We start from the raw sequence: 17,476 nt of genomic DNA on the forward strand, positions 1-17,476 counted from the left end.
ACTCAGAAGGCGTTCTGAGTACACACACCGTGGAACAAGTCACTAGAAGACACGGAGCTTGGAACCTGGAACGCTGCAACAGCACGTTAACACTGGAAGTAACGATGTTGTACAGGCAACTTCCTGTTGTCCAGAGCCCGGTTATATACCCTAAGGTAGCAGTCCATTAGAGGACACTGTCAGCTGACTGCAACCAACATTACCATTGGGTTAATCAGGTGATAACAGACTGTCATGGCTGCATCCATGAGGGTAACTACAGAAAACACATCACGGAGCGAGCACATGGATGTCCTAGCAGACCCCAGGTATAATCCTCAGAGCGTCACTTGCCACTGCACCTGGCATCTGACCGCTCTAGAGATCAGGGGAAGCTGGCACTGAGGTGAGTAATGGCCGATTCTAGGTTGCAGCCTGGCAAGTGGTCACTATAGGAAAGATACAAGCAAGGGGGAGCTATACATAAAATACAAAGGGGACCACAAGACACATAGTTTTGAAGGGGCAACATTTTTTTATTTGCCCTGGGCATCCTTGACCTTAGTTATGTCTCTGATTATGCCTTAAACCTAATGGTTGAGGGGACATCAGAACTGTCTTTATTATATGTTTAAAGTTATAACCCACCCCACCCAATGGTCCCAGTTTCTGATGGACAGGAGCATTGTGGCCTAGTGGAAAAGCAGTATGGGCTGGGCAGATCAGGACAATATTTTCTAATTTCCATCCTGAATTATTTGGAGGTATGATGATAGCTGATTGTGTCAGGATAAAGGGTACAGGGTACAGGATAAAGGGTACATTTATGCATATCAGTCTTCCTATTTGAAAGACTAGTGAACAACACTAGCCATTTACAGCTCTAAATGGTGATAACAGAGGACAACAGCCTGCAGTCAGCTGCACAGAAAGGACACGGAACAAAGTGTTTAGCTTAAGAGTAGTAAAATAAATGTCTGCTCTATGAACAATTTTCAATAGCTGTGATACAGTACTTGCCTGTGATCACTCTCCAAGCAAGGACGCTCACCAGAGATGTGTATGAGTTATAGTAATGAGCCTAATAATGGAGGGCACACAAATCCATTCTTCATTGTCATGAAATAAAGGTGGACAGAGGTGTACAAGGCTTGATCAGCATTCAGCTGCACAGCTCTGCTCTCAGGGTTATCACTGCTATCATCACACTTGATAAATCCAAGAGGCTGAAACAGACTCAATCAGTAGTTATACAGGGTTCTAAGGGCCTGAGTCAGAGATGGACGGAATTGCAGAGCCGCACACAAGGAGCTGCGCAATTCTGTCCATCTCACATGTTAATACAGAAGGAGATGTCAGACAGCTGCTGCATTTGTGATCCCAGCACTGTGACCGACGTTGCAGGCTGGGATCACCATTGTAATTATTGCCACCGATGGTCGCAATGGTTGCTCCTTTGATCAAGCTACGGATTAGACTGCAAGAGTTTCCCGCAGCCTGACCGGGTGCTGATCATTTAAGAATGCATCCTGCTCAGGCCCGTCAACATCAGTGGGTCCTGCTCAGGCCCCTCAACATCAGAAATGTACATTAATAATCAGATTAACATACATCTCTGAATCAGGCTCTAAATCTACAGTAAGTCACAACTTGTTCCACTGTGAAAAGCTATTGTGTAACATTCACAAATGTGAAGCCTATTTACACCTTTTAAGGCTTGTCTTTCTATTGCAGAACATGGTAGTGCAGCTTCTGTCTAACAGACTTGTAGTTCCACAATCATTAGAGACCCACTAGTTACCGAAGCTTGGTACAACCTGGTATAATACAGTCCTGGTGTGAGAACAATGCTTTAGGTTGCTAACTGATGAATTTTAGAACATCGTAAAGGATTACAGTAACCATAGCCAGCAACACTGATGCTTATCAGCACATAAGCGCAATCACTACAAAGACCAGAACCAAATTATTCACAAGGATGATGGGACTGCAGCCCCAGGCCTCCATCAGGGCCCATCAGTAGTGTGGTAACTATGGGGCTTAAAAATGGGGCAAGTGGAGCTAGCTACAGCTGCGCCACCCGCCTAATTGGGCACATGAGCAGCGTTGTTCCTTTTTTCTTAATAGTGCTGAATAGGCCAAAACATGGCCGCTTGGGAGAACTTACACCCTCTCTGCACTGCAGTGTATTGCAGCTCCGCCCCTGAGACCTCCATGTGATGTGTGACATCACAAGCCGCCGCCCACTCCATGCAGTAGTAGAGCCAGAGACTGGGACAGCCCAGCAGTTGCAGCCAGAGAGGAACACGCACACCAATGTTGAATTCAAATTTTATGATTAAACTGTTTCATGTCTGTACACTGTATCCCTTACAAGCGACCTTGACCTTGAGAGCTGGGATTTTTATGACGTATTATTATGCAAAATATGTACAGAAATATGTAGTAATATCTGCTGAAACATGTAACTAAATATTTAGATAATGCTAAAATATAATAATAATAATATTATTATTATTATTATTATTATTATTATTATTATTATTATTATCCTACTTTTAGGACATTTCTTTTCACAAGCAATTAAATAACCAGGAGTAAAAAAATACATTTACATACAGTATAAATCCAAGATCCACTAATTATGCCTCTTTGTCCATGGTAAAAAGGAGACTATCATATAAACAACTGGACTGTTAGGAGGTTTACTCCTCATTTAATCCTCTCTGGCATCATACTGTACCCAGAACTACACCCCTAGCACACGTACATGACTGTCCAGGCACTACACTGCAGTGGTGCAGAGACAGAAACATGTTGTCAGACAACAACTCCCAAATGGCCGGTGAATATTGCATTCCGTCAGCAGATGTGAGGAGAGTATGCCAGACGCCGCCGGCCTCTCCTTGTTCTTACTGAGCCAGCACATTTTTACAGGCAGGTAAAATTATGTCCACTGACAATGTGAGGGGAGCAGCTGCAGGTACTTGGATGGTGTCTGGGGACCTCCTGGAAACCCCAAACAGTTGATTCCTCGTAACTAACATTTGGGGATCAGGCATCAGTTATATATACCAGTAAATGCTGAATTTAATTGGCTTTAGGCACTTGCATGATACAGTAATGAATGCAGATTGTAAAGCTGCGTACACACGGTACGATGACAACGATCAGATAATGATCAGACGATCGTTGTCTGATTGTCCTGCATGTGTTGGATGTTCATCCAACACATGTAGTAACCCCTTAACGACTATAACAACCCGCGAACTACGTTCACGGGTCCCTATAGTAAGCAGACTGACCTGGTCGATATCGACCAGGTCTGACTGCTTGCACAGACGACAGTAGTTGGTCGATAATGACCATACGTGGCCGCGTATCGACCATCGTATGGTCGTTTGCAGGGGCCAGAAACTGTCAGATTTTAACGATAACATTTGGATCATTATCGTTAAAATCTGGCAGCTTATCGTACTGTGTGTACGCAGCATAAGACTCAAATATTCTGAGCACCAAGATTTGCAGCGTAATCTGAATGATATGATGCCAGATAGATTATTCTGTGAAGGACTCCTGTCTTGTCTGGGTAAATGGGTCTGAATCATGTTTTTAGTTACTAACACAAAGAGATGAGCACTGTGCCAGGACAGTGTGCACACGAACAACCAATAATTATGTCACAAAATAAGATTGGATTTGAAGTGGTACATTGCAGAACTTGAGAGTTTACTGCAGACTTTTATTAATCTTAGAAGTGTTATTCAAGGGTACTTAGCAATTGATAGGTGCAAGAGATTTCTTGTCTAAGACACGGCTGCTGCTTCCATCTTGGAAGATGTCAATTATTCTGCCCTATTAAGTCACCTTCTGCAACAAAGACCATTGTGATTACTCATCAGCTTGTTGACTGAATTCAATATTTCCCAAGAGAGTAACTACTTCAGACTCTCAATTAAAAACACTTATTTCCTGGCTCATCCAATGTCAACAATAAGGACATTGGTATATAATACTATAATTTAAGAGGGGATGTAGTCAGCATCCCTGAGCAGACAATGTCAGTGGACAGTATCCTGGCTCCAGAATCCCGATGGTGAGCATTAGGGTTAGGGTGAGGTTTAGGGTTAGGCACTAGGGGGGGGGGTTAGGGTTTAAATGTGGGAGGGGACGGTTAGGGTTAAGCTGCAGGGGGTGGCAGGAATGGTTTGGGTTAGGATGTCAAAGGGAAAGGTTAGGGTTAGGCTGCGGGAAAGGTGGGGTAGGGTTAGGGAAAGGGTTGGAAGGGTTAGAATACTTCCATGTATGCGTAGGGATTTCACTGTTGGGATTGCGCTGCTTGGATTCTGTAAATGTGTTTCCAACATACAGCTGTATCAACAAAGTAATGACCTCACTGCTTCTGTTCATTACAGGGGCTTCATTCTTACTCAGAATTCAGCTAAGGATACACAGACTGAGCAGCAGGCAATGCCACACTCTGATGCATCTCACCCATGATGCTGCTGCTGCTAATCTCCATGGGTCAGAGAAGTATGTGATGAGCTCCACCAATCAGAGCTCAGTAGATGCCTCTCTGACCTTTTGTGGTGTCTCATAGGACAGCACCCAGTGTGCCCCTGGTCTCTCTCCAATGGTGGGGGAGGGAAAGTGCGAGAAAAAAAAAAGTATTTATAACGGGGCAACAGTTATTGTTTTATGTGTACCATTTAAAGCGGCATACAATAAATGTTGCACCCATCATATATTAAAAAAGAAATTTGGCCCCATTAGCAACCAGTTAATATTTCTAACTATTTCCAACTTAATATTATTAATAAATCATATTGCTCTAGTAATATAATTTATTTAATTTGGGCCCCTAATATATTTATTAAATAATAATGTTTTATTGTCCTGTTACTTTAAATACGTAAAGATTGCACTCATAATAAATGTAGTGAGACTCCTCATCGACTTATTGTTTTACTGGTTTTTCGACAGTGCTTGATAAATATGGTGGTTTCTGTTCTTTACAGGTGAAAATTTAGATGGTGTAATGTGGGATTTTTGAAAAACTGAGATTTTGCCACAGCTTTGTGTTAGTTTTGCAGTTAGCAAATCCAGCGACTTTGAAATCACCAGAAAAAAAGACCAAGGAACTGCAATTTTGACAAACTGCTCTTTACTTCATTTCCCCCCACTGGGATACATGCGTAGTGCCGACATGGAGCATACTTATGTAGAGCACAACTGTCTAGAGATGTTGAGCTTGCAATAAGTATTCAGATACAAAACACCAAGCTATATCCCCTTGTTCTCAGTTACATCTTTTTTTGTACATTTAACTGTGCAACAATAATAAACAAAATGATGTCATCCAGAACATTTAATACCATATTGTTACAAAAATACACACATTTGTATTAATATGTAATTTAGGCCCGCGGTGACCTACATAGTTAATCGCTTATTACCGCACTAAACATTGCTCCCATGCAGACCTACTGAATGGAAAATGAGAGCTGCTTTAAAGCAGTTTTCTTAGCACAGAAAGTCAAGGGTGAAAGTGTTTAGTGCAAGAAAAGACATAATCAGCGAATGCACAAAATCTACTCCCACACGGCCAGTCCCCTAGTGTGTCAGCGTTGGCTGCCTGCAATATGGCACACACATTAACACATTAGGTCATATTACTGGAACTTCACCTCTTTAACAAACACATGTGTTGATCCATGATAAATGAGAAATATTTTTTTCTTTACCTTTATGTAACAATAAGTAAAGTTTTCTTACATCTGAACATTACTTAGACTTGGGAACAGGTCAGACTATACAGTTTACCCCCCAGGACCCGTTCTGCACTGACCCATTTCACTGTATATTTTATGCGGCAAATAAATACATAGACATAATGCAGCCCTAATTGATTTCATTGTTGAATATTTAGTTTATAAAAGAATTATTAGTATACACATTCATACATAAAAATAAAATTATTGGCAAAGTGATTTGAGTCTAGAGAGCTTATTAACACTTTTACATGTAGGACATAGTAGACAACATGTGTTCTATAGTAATGACTGTTAGCTGCTAAACACATCACACATAGTACTGTCTACTCAAGATGGACCTTGGTGGCCCATAACATCCATAATAACATGTTCATTACACCTGCTTGCACTGTCATAGTTTGTATTGTAAAGAGATTTACTCCTAATTCCAAAAATATTATATAGTGAGAAATGTAACCTTTATTGAAAATAGGAGAAATTGTAATTTCCAGACACTTTAAACACTGAGGGTACAGTTGTCAACTATGGGTTAGTTCCAGATTTTATTTATAGATTTTAAAAGGTCCACATGACCAGCAAAGATTGGGCCACACAGAGGGCCTGATTCAGACCTGGACGCTATTTGCGGACGGTCGTTCCAAAAAAGGGGCCGGTTATTTAAATTGAGCGTTCGCTCTTTGCAGTTTGTTGACGCCTCTATGTCTGAGCGAGCAAACTAAAAATGCGCTCGCTATTTTGTAAAGACGCACCTTTGCATCACACGTCATCTCTGGTATTTATTAGATTAATTGGGTACATCGAAAGGCATCTGAATTGCTCGCAGTGCTTGTGGTAGGTTTTTCCTACCGCTATCACTGCGAGCAGTTCAGGCTAAAAGACAACCAAGTGACATGGTCGATGACGCTCCTTTACTAATTATGCACTCCCATTAAACGACGTTTTCACCGTTAGGCATGCCTGCGTTCGGATCTCCACTTCCCCGTTTTCAAGCACCTTCCCCTGTTACCACCCACAAATGGTACATTCTGTCAATCAAATTAGCAGCCCCTCGCTGTTTTGCGAGCGCACAATTTCTGACTGCCATGACTGGTTTGCGCATGCGCATTACGACCCATACGCATGCGCAGTTGTGCGAACATCGCTCAGAGCGAACGAGCAGCCGCTTACGAGCGGCTCTGAATCAGGCCCAGAGTCCACATTGTGGCCCGTCTTACTGTTGAATATAAAGACGCCCCAATTGTATATGATCAAAAATTTATTTATTTTACACATTTGCATTTGCAAACCTGTAGCTTTTGTTGCATCGTATTAATATACATTTTCTGCACTCTTAAATATAGCATAGAAATACGTCATCATCATTAACTCTCGTACTGGCACCCGGTTAATGTTTGACAATATTTATATCTTGTAAAACTTATGTGAAATGCTTATTAAATGGGCATGCTTAACTTCTGCTGCCCTTACCACACTGTGCTAGCACATTAATGTCCCTAATATGCCTCTCTGTAAACAGGGGGATACAAAAGCAATATATGTGTTACTCTAAATATGGACACAAGTTGTACAGATTCACAATGAGACAATGCTGCACCAGGACCAAATATATTTTAAGCTCACTTATTGTTTCGGACATGTAGGATTAATGAAAGTCGCACAAGGCTCAGACACAGATATGGATTCAATCATGCATGACACTGATAGATGGACCCCTTAATAATATCTGCTGTGTAAATTAAAGTAGTTCTTATAAACAACCTTGGCTTGTACTGGCCTTGCAACAAACGTTTCCCATAAATAGCAAGCTACAGACATAGCATGAAGCAATAAATTAAAATACAAGTCATCACCCTTTATTAATCATCTCAATGTAAGAACAAAATGCTGTATTTTCCTTTAAATCCTAGTGAACTGAAGCAGAAGGATATCGGATCTATATATATATATATGTGATCCTTGATTGTAGGTGACAATATTCCAAAGCAAAAACCATTTGTACTCATCTAATAAGTATCTCTATCCTCATGTACTAGTATTATAGTGTTGCTGGTGACAGTGTTTATATGGTTGTAGAATGTGCAGGGGAGAAGAAAATGAGGAGTTGTCCATTAGTTGTCTAACATCGACTGGCGGAAGATAATAAATAACAATACATGAAAGCACAGTATGAATATACTATGATCAAATGTAACAAGGTGATAATTAGTTCTATTCTCGGCTGTCTTATATTCCCACAGACTAAAATGTTTCCCTTTTATATTTACTATACTGTACGTGAAACCATTGTGTGCGTTAGACAGGACGAGTCAGTTCTCACTGTACATTGTGGATGATGGTAACCTGACAACGGTAGAGTACAACAGTCACATGAGAGGAACAACCATATTAATAAAAGATGCTTTGTTATTTACTTTGGACTCCTGGACAGGCCCCAAATTATTACAAAAACACTCGGTCACCAATACTTATTTGTATATATTGTATGCAGACATATATCAGATCAATATCTTATAAACAAATGCCAGTAATATTACCACTCTCTATATTTTCCAGCTTCCCTGACAAACAGGAGGTCATTTACAGAGTGCACAAAAGCTTCTTCACACCACAATTACAGGCTGGACCCACAGTGCACCTCTAGTTGTGCACGTGTGAGTAGATTTTCACCAGGGTGCACAGGGTTGAAAAGCAATATGGCTGCATGTGTGGAGAAGCAGGAGTCTAAACAGGCTGACGTGAAGGGTTAGGAAAGAGTAAAGGTGTTCCTAGCCAAATACATAGTACAGTAGGCACACCAGTGTATCTCATTTTGCGGAGCAGTGCAGGAACAAGAGATCATTTTATTGTAATGAGATAATGAGACAGATCGTTCTCAGGGTTTATTTAATCCATACATAAGGATAACGCAAGTAGTATTTTGCAAGACAATTAGAAAATATTATTTTGAAGAGTTAAGAGGTTGGTCTTTGATGTACCATTTCTATTATTGTGTAGTGGGCCTCCGAAGATTCTTCCGCTTCTCTGTGACAGTAGGTATGTGCCTTGATGGGCACTGGGTGGACCACTGGCATGCACTGGTGCAAAACCAAGAAGATATTTTGCTATCTAACTTGAGTGCACTATGTAAATGGCTTCCATTGATCAAAGGACTAATTTGAACTAATCTCGCAGAAGTAGGGTGCCAGTAAGGGTAGTATAAGATAAAACAGAGAATGTAAATTTAATTTAAAACAAACAGCAATCTACCTGCCACAAATGCATTATAAATTATACAACACAAACACCATCTCCAAGAAACTGTAGCCAAGAATGCTACTGAAATGCCTTAAATATAATCCACCATTATTTATAAGCAAAGTAAAATATGAATTCCTTACTGCAAAAACTGTATTACACATCCTGCAAAACCCTGAAAAACAACTTTATATACATTATATACTGTAGGATTAAGTAACTTCAATATTACAAGGCCATTTAGAATGAGCACAGACAATCTTTGCCCAATCTTTCCATGAAACATATAATTATAGTTCTAATTTTTACTTTTCACAACAAAATAGATATTTGTTCAGCCAAAACTATTCAGTCCGCTGTAACACAAGTTCACTATACATTGTAAAATTGATGAAGGTAGCATACTCACATCCAATCATCATCATAGCCACAGCAAAGATCTTCTCTCCATCCGTAGTCGGTGCAATATTCCCAAATCCAACACTAGTGAGACTGGTCATAGTAAAATACAGTGAGGAGATATAGACAGAATCCTTGCTTGGCCCACCTTCCCACTTCCCGGAACCCGATAAGTTAAACCGATAAGGAGATCCAATGGTCATTCCCAACTGACAGAGCCAACTTTCATTTCTAATGGTGTTTGTGTCCTCGTTAATGACTTCATAATCTCCGATACTGTACCAGATGCAAGCCAACCAGTGAGCCGCCAGACCAAACACACAGACCAGTAGGACCAAGACAGCTGCCCCGTACTCGATGTAATGATCCAACTTCCGTGCCACACGTCCCAGGCGTAAGAGTCTCACTACTTTTAATGAGCTGAAAAGGCTGCTGAGACCCTAGGAAAATGCAAGAAAATAATAAGATTAATTGTTTCATTCCAAAGTAATACTTTCCATGGCTTTATTGTATATTGTGTTTGGATTATATTTTAGGACTTGCCAGCGGTGGCAGAACTACCATGGGTGCAGATGGTATGACCACTATGTGGCCCGGAGATGAGGGGTGCAATACAATACATTGTTCCCTGCCCTACCCCCCTCCTAGGCTCCTGTACATCTCTGCCCAGGTACCCACAGCACTCTATGTGGTGGGAGCATAGTCCTGTTATTCTAGACTTACATACTCACAAGTGGCTCCCTCTCTGCTGTTTTCAAAGAAGAGCAAGGGTCAGTTTGGACCACTACCCTTTTGCTATGAGACGAGACAATGCTCTATTCCACCCTTGCTTGTCATTGTCAAGTCAGAAAACATATTTTTTTCTTATATTTACAGTTTCTTTTCTTGAGGTAAGATTAATTTAAACTTATTTTCTGCATAAATTACTGTAACCATAAAAAGGAATTACTGCCATTTTGATACATATATCATATATCTTACATGTGTGCCTGCAGGGATTCAAACTCATGTAAAATGCTGACTATTCATCATCTTTAATATTTCATGCAAAGTCTGAGCTTATATGCCTGGCATGATATATATACTTTTTTAATGTATGTATTTATTTTCTGGCAAAACATGTCACATTTATTCTTGCCCCACCTATGATTATATTGTGTATTTATACTGTTACACCTTTCAAGAGAAACTTAGGTCAGAAGTAGACTACCTCAGTATCTCCAGCTGATGTTGAACAACAAGAGCCAGCATGCTAGCACTTCTAGTTTCACAAGAGCTGGAGTGCCACAAGTTTCATGACGTGCCATTGGGCAGTATATGACACATTCTTTATTATGTTTATTTTACACCTCCTCCAGTGCTGTGTTTGAAATTCTAACAAAATTAACTTAATAGTACATTACCATAAATAAAACATCATCTTTGTGTTATATTTAAAAGAAGAAAAAAGTGCTGAAAAAAGTAATGCCAGATTCTTCAGATAATGTTGCTTGCAGTAAATATTTCCATGCACTAACTTAGACACCCTTACTTGACATTATAAAGAGTTTGGCTTATGAATAAAATACCCAGCACCATACCGGTTCACCACGTAGAATAACATCCATACTTACAAATGTGTGTAAGCCTATACAGTGAATGTTTTTTACTTCCCATCATACTCCTCCCAGATGATGACATATATGCAATAAAAGATTCAGAGAAGAATCTAGTGCAACACTGTATTTTAGTATTGTTGTGATAACAATCATTATTTTGCACTCACATTTAAAATTTAAAAACAACAGCATGTAGAAATATCTTTTTTAAAAAATCAAGAAGTGTGTCAAATAAAGTTAGGGTTTGTTTGCGGGGCTCCGCCAATCCCTGCTCTCACCCACAGTCCTTAAAGTAGTTCGATAATATAGCTTTATCAAAAGCTACTCAAAGGACCCTAACAATACAGGTTTTAAGGATGTCCATGTTTAAGCACAGGCAGGGCCGCCATCAGGGGGGGACTGCCGGAACTATAGTCCCGGGCCCGGACAGAAAGGGGGCCCGGGTAGCAGCGGAGTAGCCAAGTGCCGGCGGTATTTTAAATTTGGAGCCGGCCGCAAGCTGATCTGAGCTTGTGGACCGGCAGCCAATCAGGAGTGGCCGCAGTTGCGGCTCCTGAGTGGTCTGCCGGTCTGCAAGCTCTGATTGGCTTGCGGCCAGTGTTATATTCAAAATGCGTTGCCTGCCCCCCGGGTCCCTCTCTCTGTCCGGGTAAATGTGAGCGCCGAGCAGGAGCAGCAGGGAGAGGCCGTGCAAGGAAGACAACAGCCGGAGACAGAGGGAGCAGCAGCTGCGGGCGGAGAAGCTACTTACAGCCACCGCGTGTGGTGCAGAGGAAGGACGGCAGGAGCAGGAGAGGCTGGAGACTGGTCAGGTACATAGACTCCAGCTCTCTCACTCACACCCTCACCCTGCTCTCACTCTCACCCTGCTCTCTCACACCCTCACCATGCTCTCTCACACCCTCACCCTGCTCTCTCACACCCTCACCCTGCTCTCTCACAAGCTCACCCTGCTCTCACATCCTCACCCTGCTCTCTCACTCACACCCTCACCCTGCTCTCTCACACCCTCACCCTGCTCTCTCACCCTCACCCTGCTCTCTCACTCACACCCTCACCCTGCTCTCTCACCCTCACCCTCACCTTGCTCTCTCACCCTCACTTGTCGCCCTGCTCTCACACCCTCACCCTGCTCTCACACCCTCACCCTCACCCTGCTCTCACACCCTTACCCTCACCCTGCTCTCACACCCTCACCCTGCTCTCACACCCTCATCCTGCTCTCACAACCTCACCCTCCTCTCACACCCTCACCCTCACCCTGCTCTCACACTCACACCCTCACCCTGCTCTCTCACACCCTCACCCTGCTCTCTCACACCCTCACCCTGCTCTCACATCCTCACCCTGCTCTCTCACTCACACCCTCACCCTGCTCTCTCACTCACACCCTCACCCTGCTCTCTCACTCACACCCTCACCCTGCTCTCTCACTCACACCCTCACCCTGCTCTCTCACTCACACCCTCACCCTGCTCTCACACCCTCACCCTCACCCTGCTCTCACACTCACACCCTCACCCTGCTCTCACACCCTCACCCTGCTCTCATACCCTCACCCTGCTCTCACACCCTCACCTTGCTCTCATACCGTCACCCTGCTCTCACACCCTCACCCTACTCTCACACCCTCACCCTGCTCTCACACCCTCACCCTGCTCTCAGTCTTACACCCTCACCCTGCTTTCACACCCTCACCCTGCTCTCATACCCTCACCCTGCTCTCACACTCACACCCTCACCTTGCTCTCATACCATCACCCTGCTCTCACACTCACATCCTCACCCTGCTCTCACACCCTCACCCTCACCCTGCTCTCACATCTTTACCCTCCCACGGCTTACACCCTCACCCTCGCGTTGCTCTCACACCCTCAATCTGCTCTCACACCTTCACCCTCCCACGGCTCACACCCTCACCATCATGCTGTTCACCCACATTATCCACAGCGACGCCCACCTCTGACAAACTGCCCCCCCCCCACCTAAGATGAGGGGCCCTGCCTCTTTTGTCAGTCCCGGGCCCCATCATTTCTGATGGCAGCCCTGAGCACAGGTGATTTAATCAGTACCACAATCAGTTTGATTTAACCATAAGTGCTCAAGTTTGGATGTCTTAAAACGTGGACGCCTTGAGGACCAAGTTCAGGAAACACTGCCGGACAGCATTATTTAAGGAATTAAATGAATTAGCACCTTTTACTGTATTTCTGAAAATCATCTATGGTCGAAGCTCAGATCCCAGATCAGCATTTTGGTCATGTCATGTCAGTACTGTTTCAACACTATATTCTGGGCATCCATAAATTAGCCACTGCATTCTAGCATGTTTAACACACAAAGGGGTCTATTTACTAAGCAGTGTTGGGAGACAGAGTGAAAAGTGATAAGGTACCAGCCAATCAGCTCCTAACTGTCATCTTTCAAACACAGCCTGTGAGATGGCAGTTAGGAGCTGATTGGCTGGCACCTTATCACTTTTCACTCTGGGCCTGATTCAGAGCCAGACGCTCTGACAAGAGCGCTCGCTCTGTATCAGGGCCCTCCTACCTAAAATTGCGAGCGGGTCAGAATCAGGCCCTCTGTCTCCTAACACTGCTTAGGAAATAGACCCCAGAGCCTGATACAGAGTTCTATGCTATTGCCACCACATCTGCGAACCCGTATGCAGCTGCTGTGCGAAAATACACAAATGTAGCAGATGCCGAGGAATGTATTGAGAAGCCCACCTGCGGCTTTGCAAATCTGCATACAAAGACGCAGCATCGGTCACAGATCCTTCTATATTCGGTCTTCTGAGTTACCCTGTGGTCACGCAGAATAGCTGCGGGAACTGGGTAGCAGAAGCCACGGAGCCACTTTTCTTGCACCTGGAATCGCAGAAGCAGGATGTGACACGCTCCACACAGCCCCAAAATGGTTGCGATACACCTGTGTTCTTTGGCACCACTCCCATTACCTCCCCCAAATGTTCCCTGTCAATCATACTGCAAGTAAATAGTACCTGCAAGAGACTACGCTAAATGTGCGACTTAGACGCATGTGTAAATATCAGTCTAGCGTACTTCTCTGAATCAGGCCCATAGTCAATTAAAAAACATCAGATTTGCTTTTATAAAGGCACCTAACTGTACATTAATGTGGAAATGACCGTCCAATATGAGCGTGTATACCCAGTACAAAATGCTCTGCTCCCAAACTTAACACTTTATTTACTGAATTAATGTGGAGGGTTATATTTTTCCAATCGATTAATCCAATCAATCAGGCATATGAAATGCAGCAGTAAATGAATCATCAAGTTCAGGAGCAATTAATCTTGTACCTGATGGAAGGGGTCATGTTGGAGGCTCCCCCCAATCTATAAAAAGCATAAAACAGTTCCTTCATCTATTTACAGTCTAGCGTTTATCATACTATTGTCCCAGGCATAGTACACAAATGTGTTGTAATGAGCTGGCACAACTCTGACTGTGAAGAATGATATCCTCACCCTACCAAATGACAACACCTGTCAGCACAATTCTCTTCCCATTTGGCAGCTAAGTGTCTGACAGAGCCCTGATTACACTGCAGATCGGTGATACATCTGTTATCTGAAAGGTGACTGACAGGAAAACGCAGGAGATTGTCTAATAAGTGTACATCCTATAATTATCTGAAATAATCCCCTATCAAATGAGCAGTTTGTACTAACAAGGGCCAAGGGTCCAATGCGCTCTATAAATGAACACATTGAGCCAAGAAACGAGTAATGTTTACTACTTGCAAAATGCAACTTATTCAAACCTACTTTGATGTTTAATAAGACGGGTCATTCCATGGTTACTCACATTGCAGGGTGACGTGGTAAGTCTGTGCATGGCTGTCAACAGCAAAAGGAGTTTGTGTGAGGTTGGTTTCAATTGCTGGGAAAGTGATGAGACGGGTCATGATTTGGAAGACTGTATACAGGAGTTGCTGATTGTTTGCTATGTCACTTTGTAACGTGAGTTACCATGGACTGACCCAGAAGATACTGTAAAAGGGGCTTGATTCTGAGTCGGACGTAAAGTATTCACGTGTCTGCCAGCTTTACATGCTACATTATGCTATTGGGAGCATCCATCCATCTATGTGAGTATCCTCATGGCTTCATGAGTATTCACTGCTTCTCCCCGTTTTCCCGGTCACAGCCATCATCACTTGAATAGGCACTTACACCCACCCCATGCGTCCAATCTCCTTCTGTATGCCTCAAATAGGTCGGGCTACACACCCACGACTTTCCCATGACATAGCCAATAAAAAAATCTGCCCCATGCCTACACACGTTAACCACCCAGTTGCTGCCTAAAAAAGCCCATTTCAAATGAAAAAAAATAAGTAATTCCAGTTATGTGGGATTTCCCCCTTCCGTGGGCTGTTGGATAGTGCACACCCTCATGCAACTGTTGCTTTTTGTTTTTTTCTTGCTTACTTATAGGCTTTTTTCTGGCATGAATCTGTATCTACTGTCTGATACAACTGTACCAATGCAAAGCTGTATCGTCTCCTGGGCAACAAAAGTAAACAAACTTTCTTTGAATATTTAAATTAATGAAAACACAGAAGGGGCATAGCGAAAGATGGTTAGTAGAAATTGCAAGATAACAATTGAAATTAAACTGTATTGAATGATGATAAATATTTTTACTGTATATTTATAGGATTTGGATGGATACTTGACAACATTTTTATTGAAAACCTTAGAAATCAAATCTACCAAGGCAAATGTAAAGAGCAAAGTTATTCCTACAAAAAAACAATCATAGTAAAGAACATGCAATAAATGTATGGGGACACGCCTCTATACATGTGCAGGGCCAAGGAGTCATTGGCCAGGCCTGGGTACTGGGGAGAGTGAGCACTGGAGGGGACGCAGCTACACCATGTCTGGGAGGCGTGGCTATCGCATTACCATGGACCCTGACAGGGATCCGGGCACTGCCCACCCCCAATGGTGCTCCAGTAAACAAGTACATCTTTAAGTCCCAATAAACAATTAAAACAGTCTGAAAATATAAGTTACCTGATTGCCTATTTATATTGTTCAAAGTGTATATATTGCTATGATGAATCTAAATGTTTTTTGCCAGAGGCTCAAAATTTAGCAGCTAGTTAAGATCTGTTACAATGAGGAAATGTGTCTTGAGTTTTGTTATTAAATTGAATTATGATACTGAAATGTAATTTTCTTTCCTCACAATGATGTGTTCTTATGCATTTCTTATCTTTCACATCTCAATAGAAATGTATGTTTACACTATCTAGACATACAATATCTATACAGTGGTGTGGGAAAAAAAAATGCCCTCTTCCTGATTTCTTATATTTGTGCATATTTGTCACCCTTAATTGTTTCAGATCCTCAAACAAAACAAAATATAAGACAACTATGAGAAACACATAATCTAATTCTTAAATGATCATTTCATTTATTAAAGGAAAAAAGTTATCCAACATAAACTGGCCCTGTGTGAAAAAGTAATTGCCCCCTTACTGTAATTACTATTTAAACAAATAAACCAAAATGCTGCATAATGTGCTCAGACTAGGAGAAAAACCTTCCTTATAGTGGAGCAAGCAATATATGAATTTGTCCAAAATGCTATTTGTTTTGAAATATTAATTTTAAATATTCAAAAATAATTAAAGGAAAAAAGCTATTAAACATAAACTGGCCCTGTGTGAAATAGTAATTGCCCCCTTACTGTAATTACTATTTAAACCAATAAACCAAAATGCTGCATAATGTGCTCAGACTAAGAGAAAAACATTCCTTATAGTGGAACAAGCATTATTTGAATTGGTCCATAATGCTAATTGTTTTGAAATATTAATTTTGCTTATGCATTTTTAAATTGCAGCTTACAATTATTTATTTTATTCCGTACACTTCCACCAACATATAACCATTACTATACACTATGGTGCTGATTCAGAGATTTACACAATGCTGATATTTACGCATATTGAGCTGTTTTTAGTCATGAAAGCCCTACCGGGCACACGCAGCAATTTGTTTGTGAATATGACCTCACAGAGGATTCACTTGCAAAGGGGCTAGGTAAACGCAGGCGCGTTGGGACCGTTTAAACGCTATTTCATGGACATGCATATATTAGCCATTGCGATTTCCTTTGCAGCATAAGAGCATGTCAAGAAAGATACAGTGTTTGAAATAGGTCAGACTTCACTCAGAGCCTGTGTTGCTGCTCGATCTGCGTCGATGTTACCGATGTTTGTGCTGATGCACGTCGTCGGACAGATATGAGAAGGCAGCAGTGGGCATCTCTATGCTTGGGTAAGCTTTGCAAGACATTAACATAGTTTTGCTAATGCGATCCGTAACAGATTGCAGTTGCAAACTTGGTGAAAAGAGCTGTGCCGGGACTCGGTTCTAATCAGAACCCCAAAGTGATCCGAGCCAGAACTCTGGGCCTAATTCAGACCCGCTCACGAGTGCTGAGC

General features: G+C 42.2%; 1 protein-coding gene across 2 annotated transcripts in view; it reads right to left on the minus strand.

Moving 5' to 3' along the window:
• KCNH1 (potassium voltage-gated channel subfamily H member 1) overlaps nucleotides 1-17,476 on the minus strand; it is a 541,044-nt gene that overhangs the window by 434,588 nt on the left and 88,980 nt on the right. For both annotated transcript variants that reach the window (XM_088477543.1, XM_088477542.1), the window contains one exon: nucleotides 9,397-9,826. In XM_088477543.1, coding sequence (XP_088333669.1) covers nucleotides 9,397-9,826 — 430 coding nt within the window. The remainder of the gene's footprint in view (nucleotides 1-9,396; nucleotides 9,827-17,476) is intronic.

The sequence above is a fragment of the Taudactylus pleione genome, unplaced genomic scaffold (genome assembly GCF_031769625.1).
Source record: "Taudactylus pleione unplaced genomic scaffold, aTauple2 ptg000201l, whole genome shotgun sequence".
Classification (NCBI taxonomy): Eukaryota; Metazoa; Chordata; class Amphibia; order Anura; family Myobatrachidae; genus Taudactylus; species Taudactylus pleione.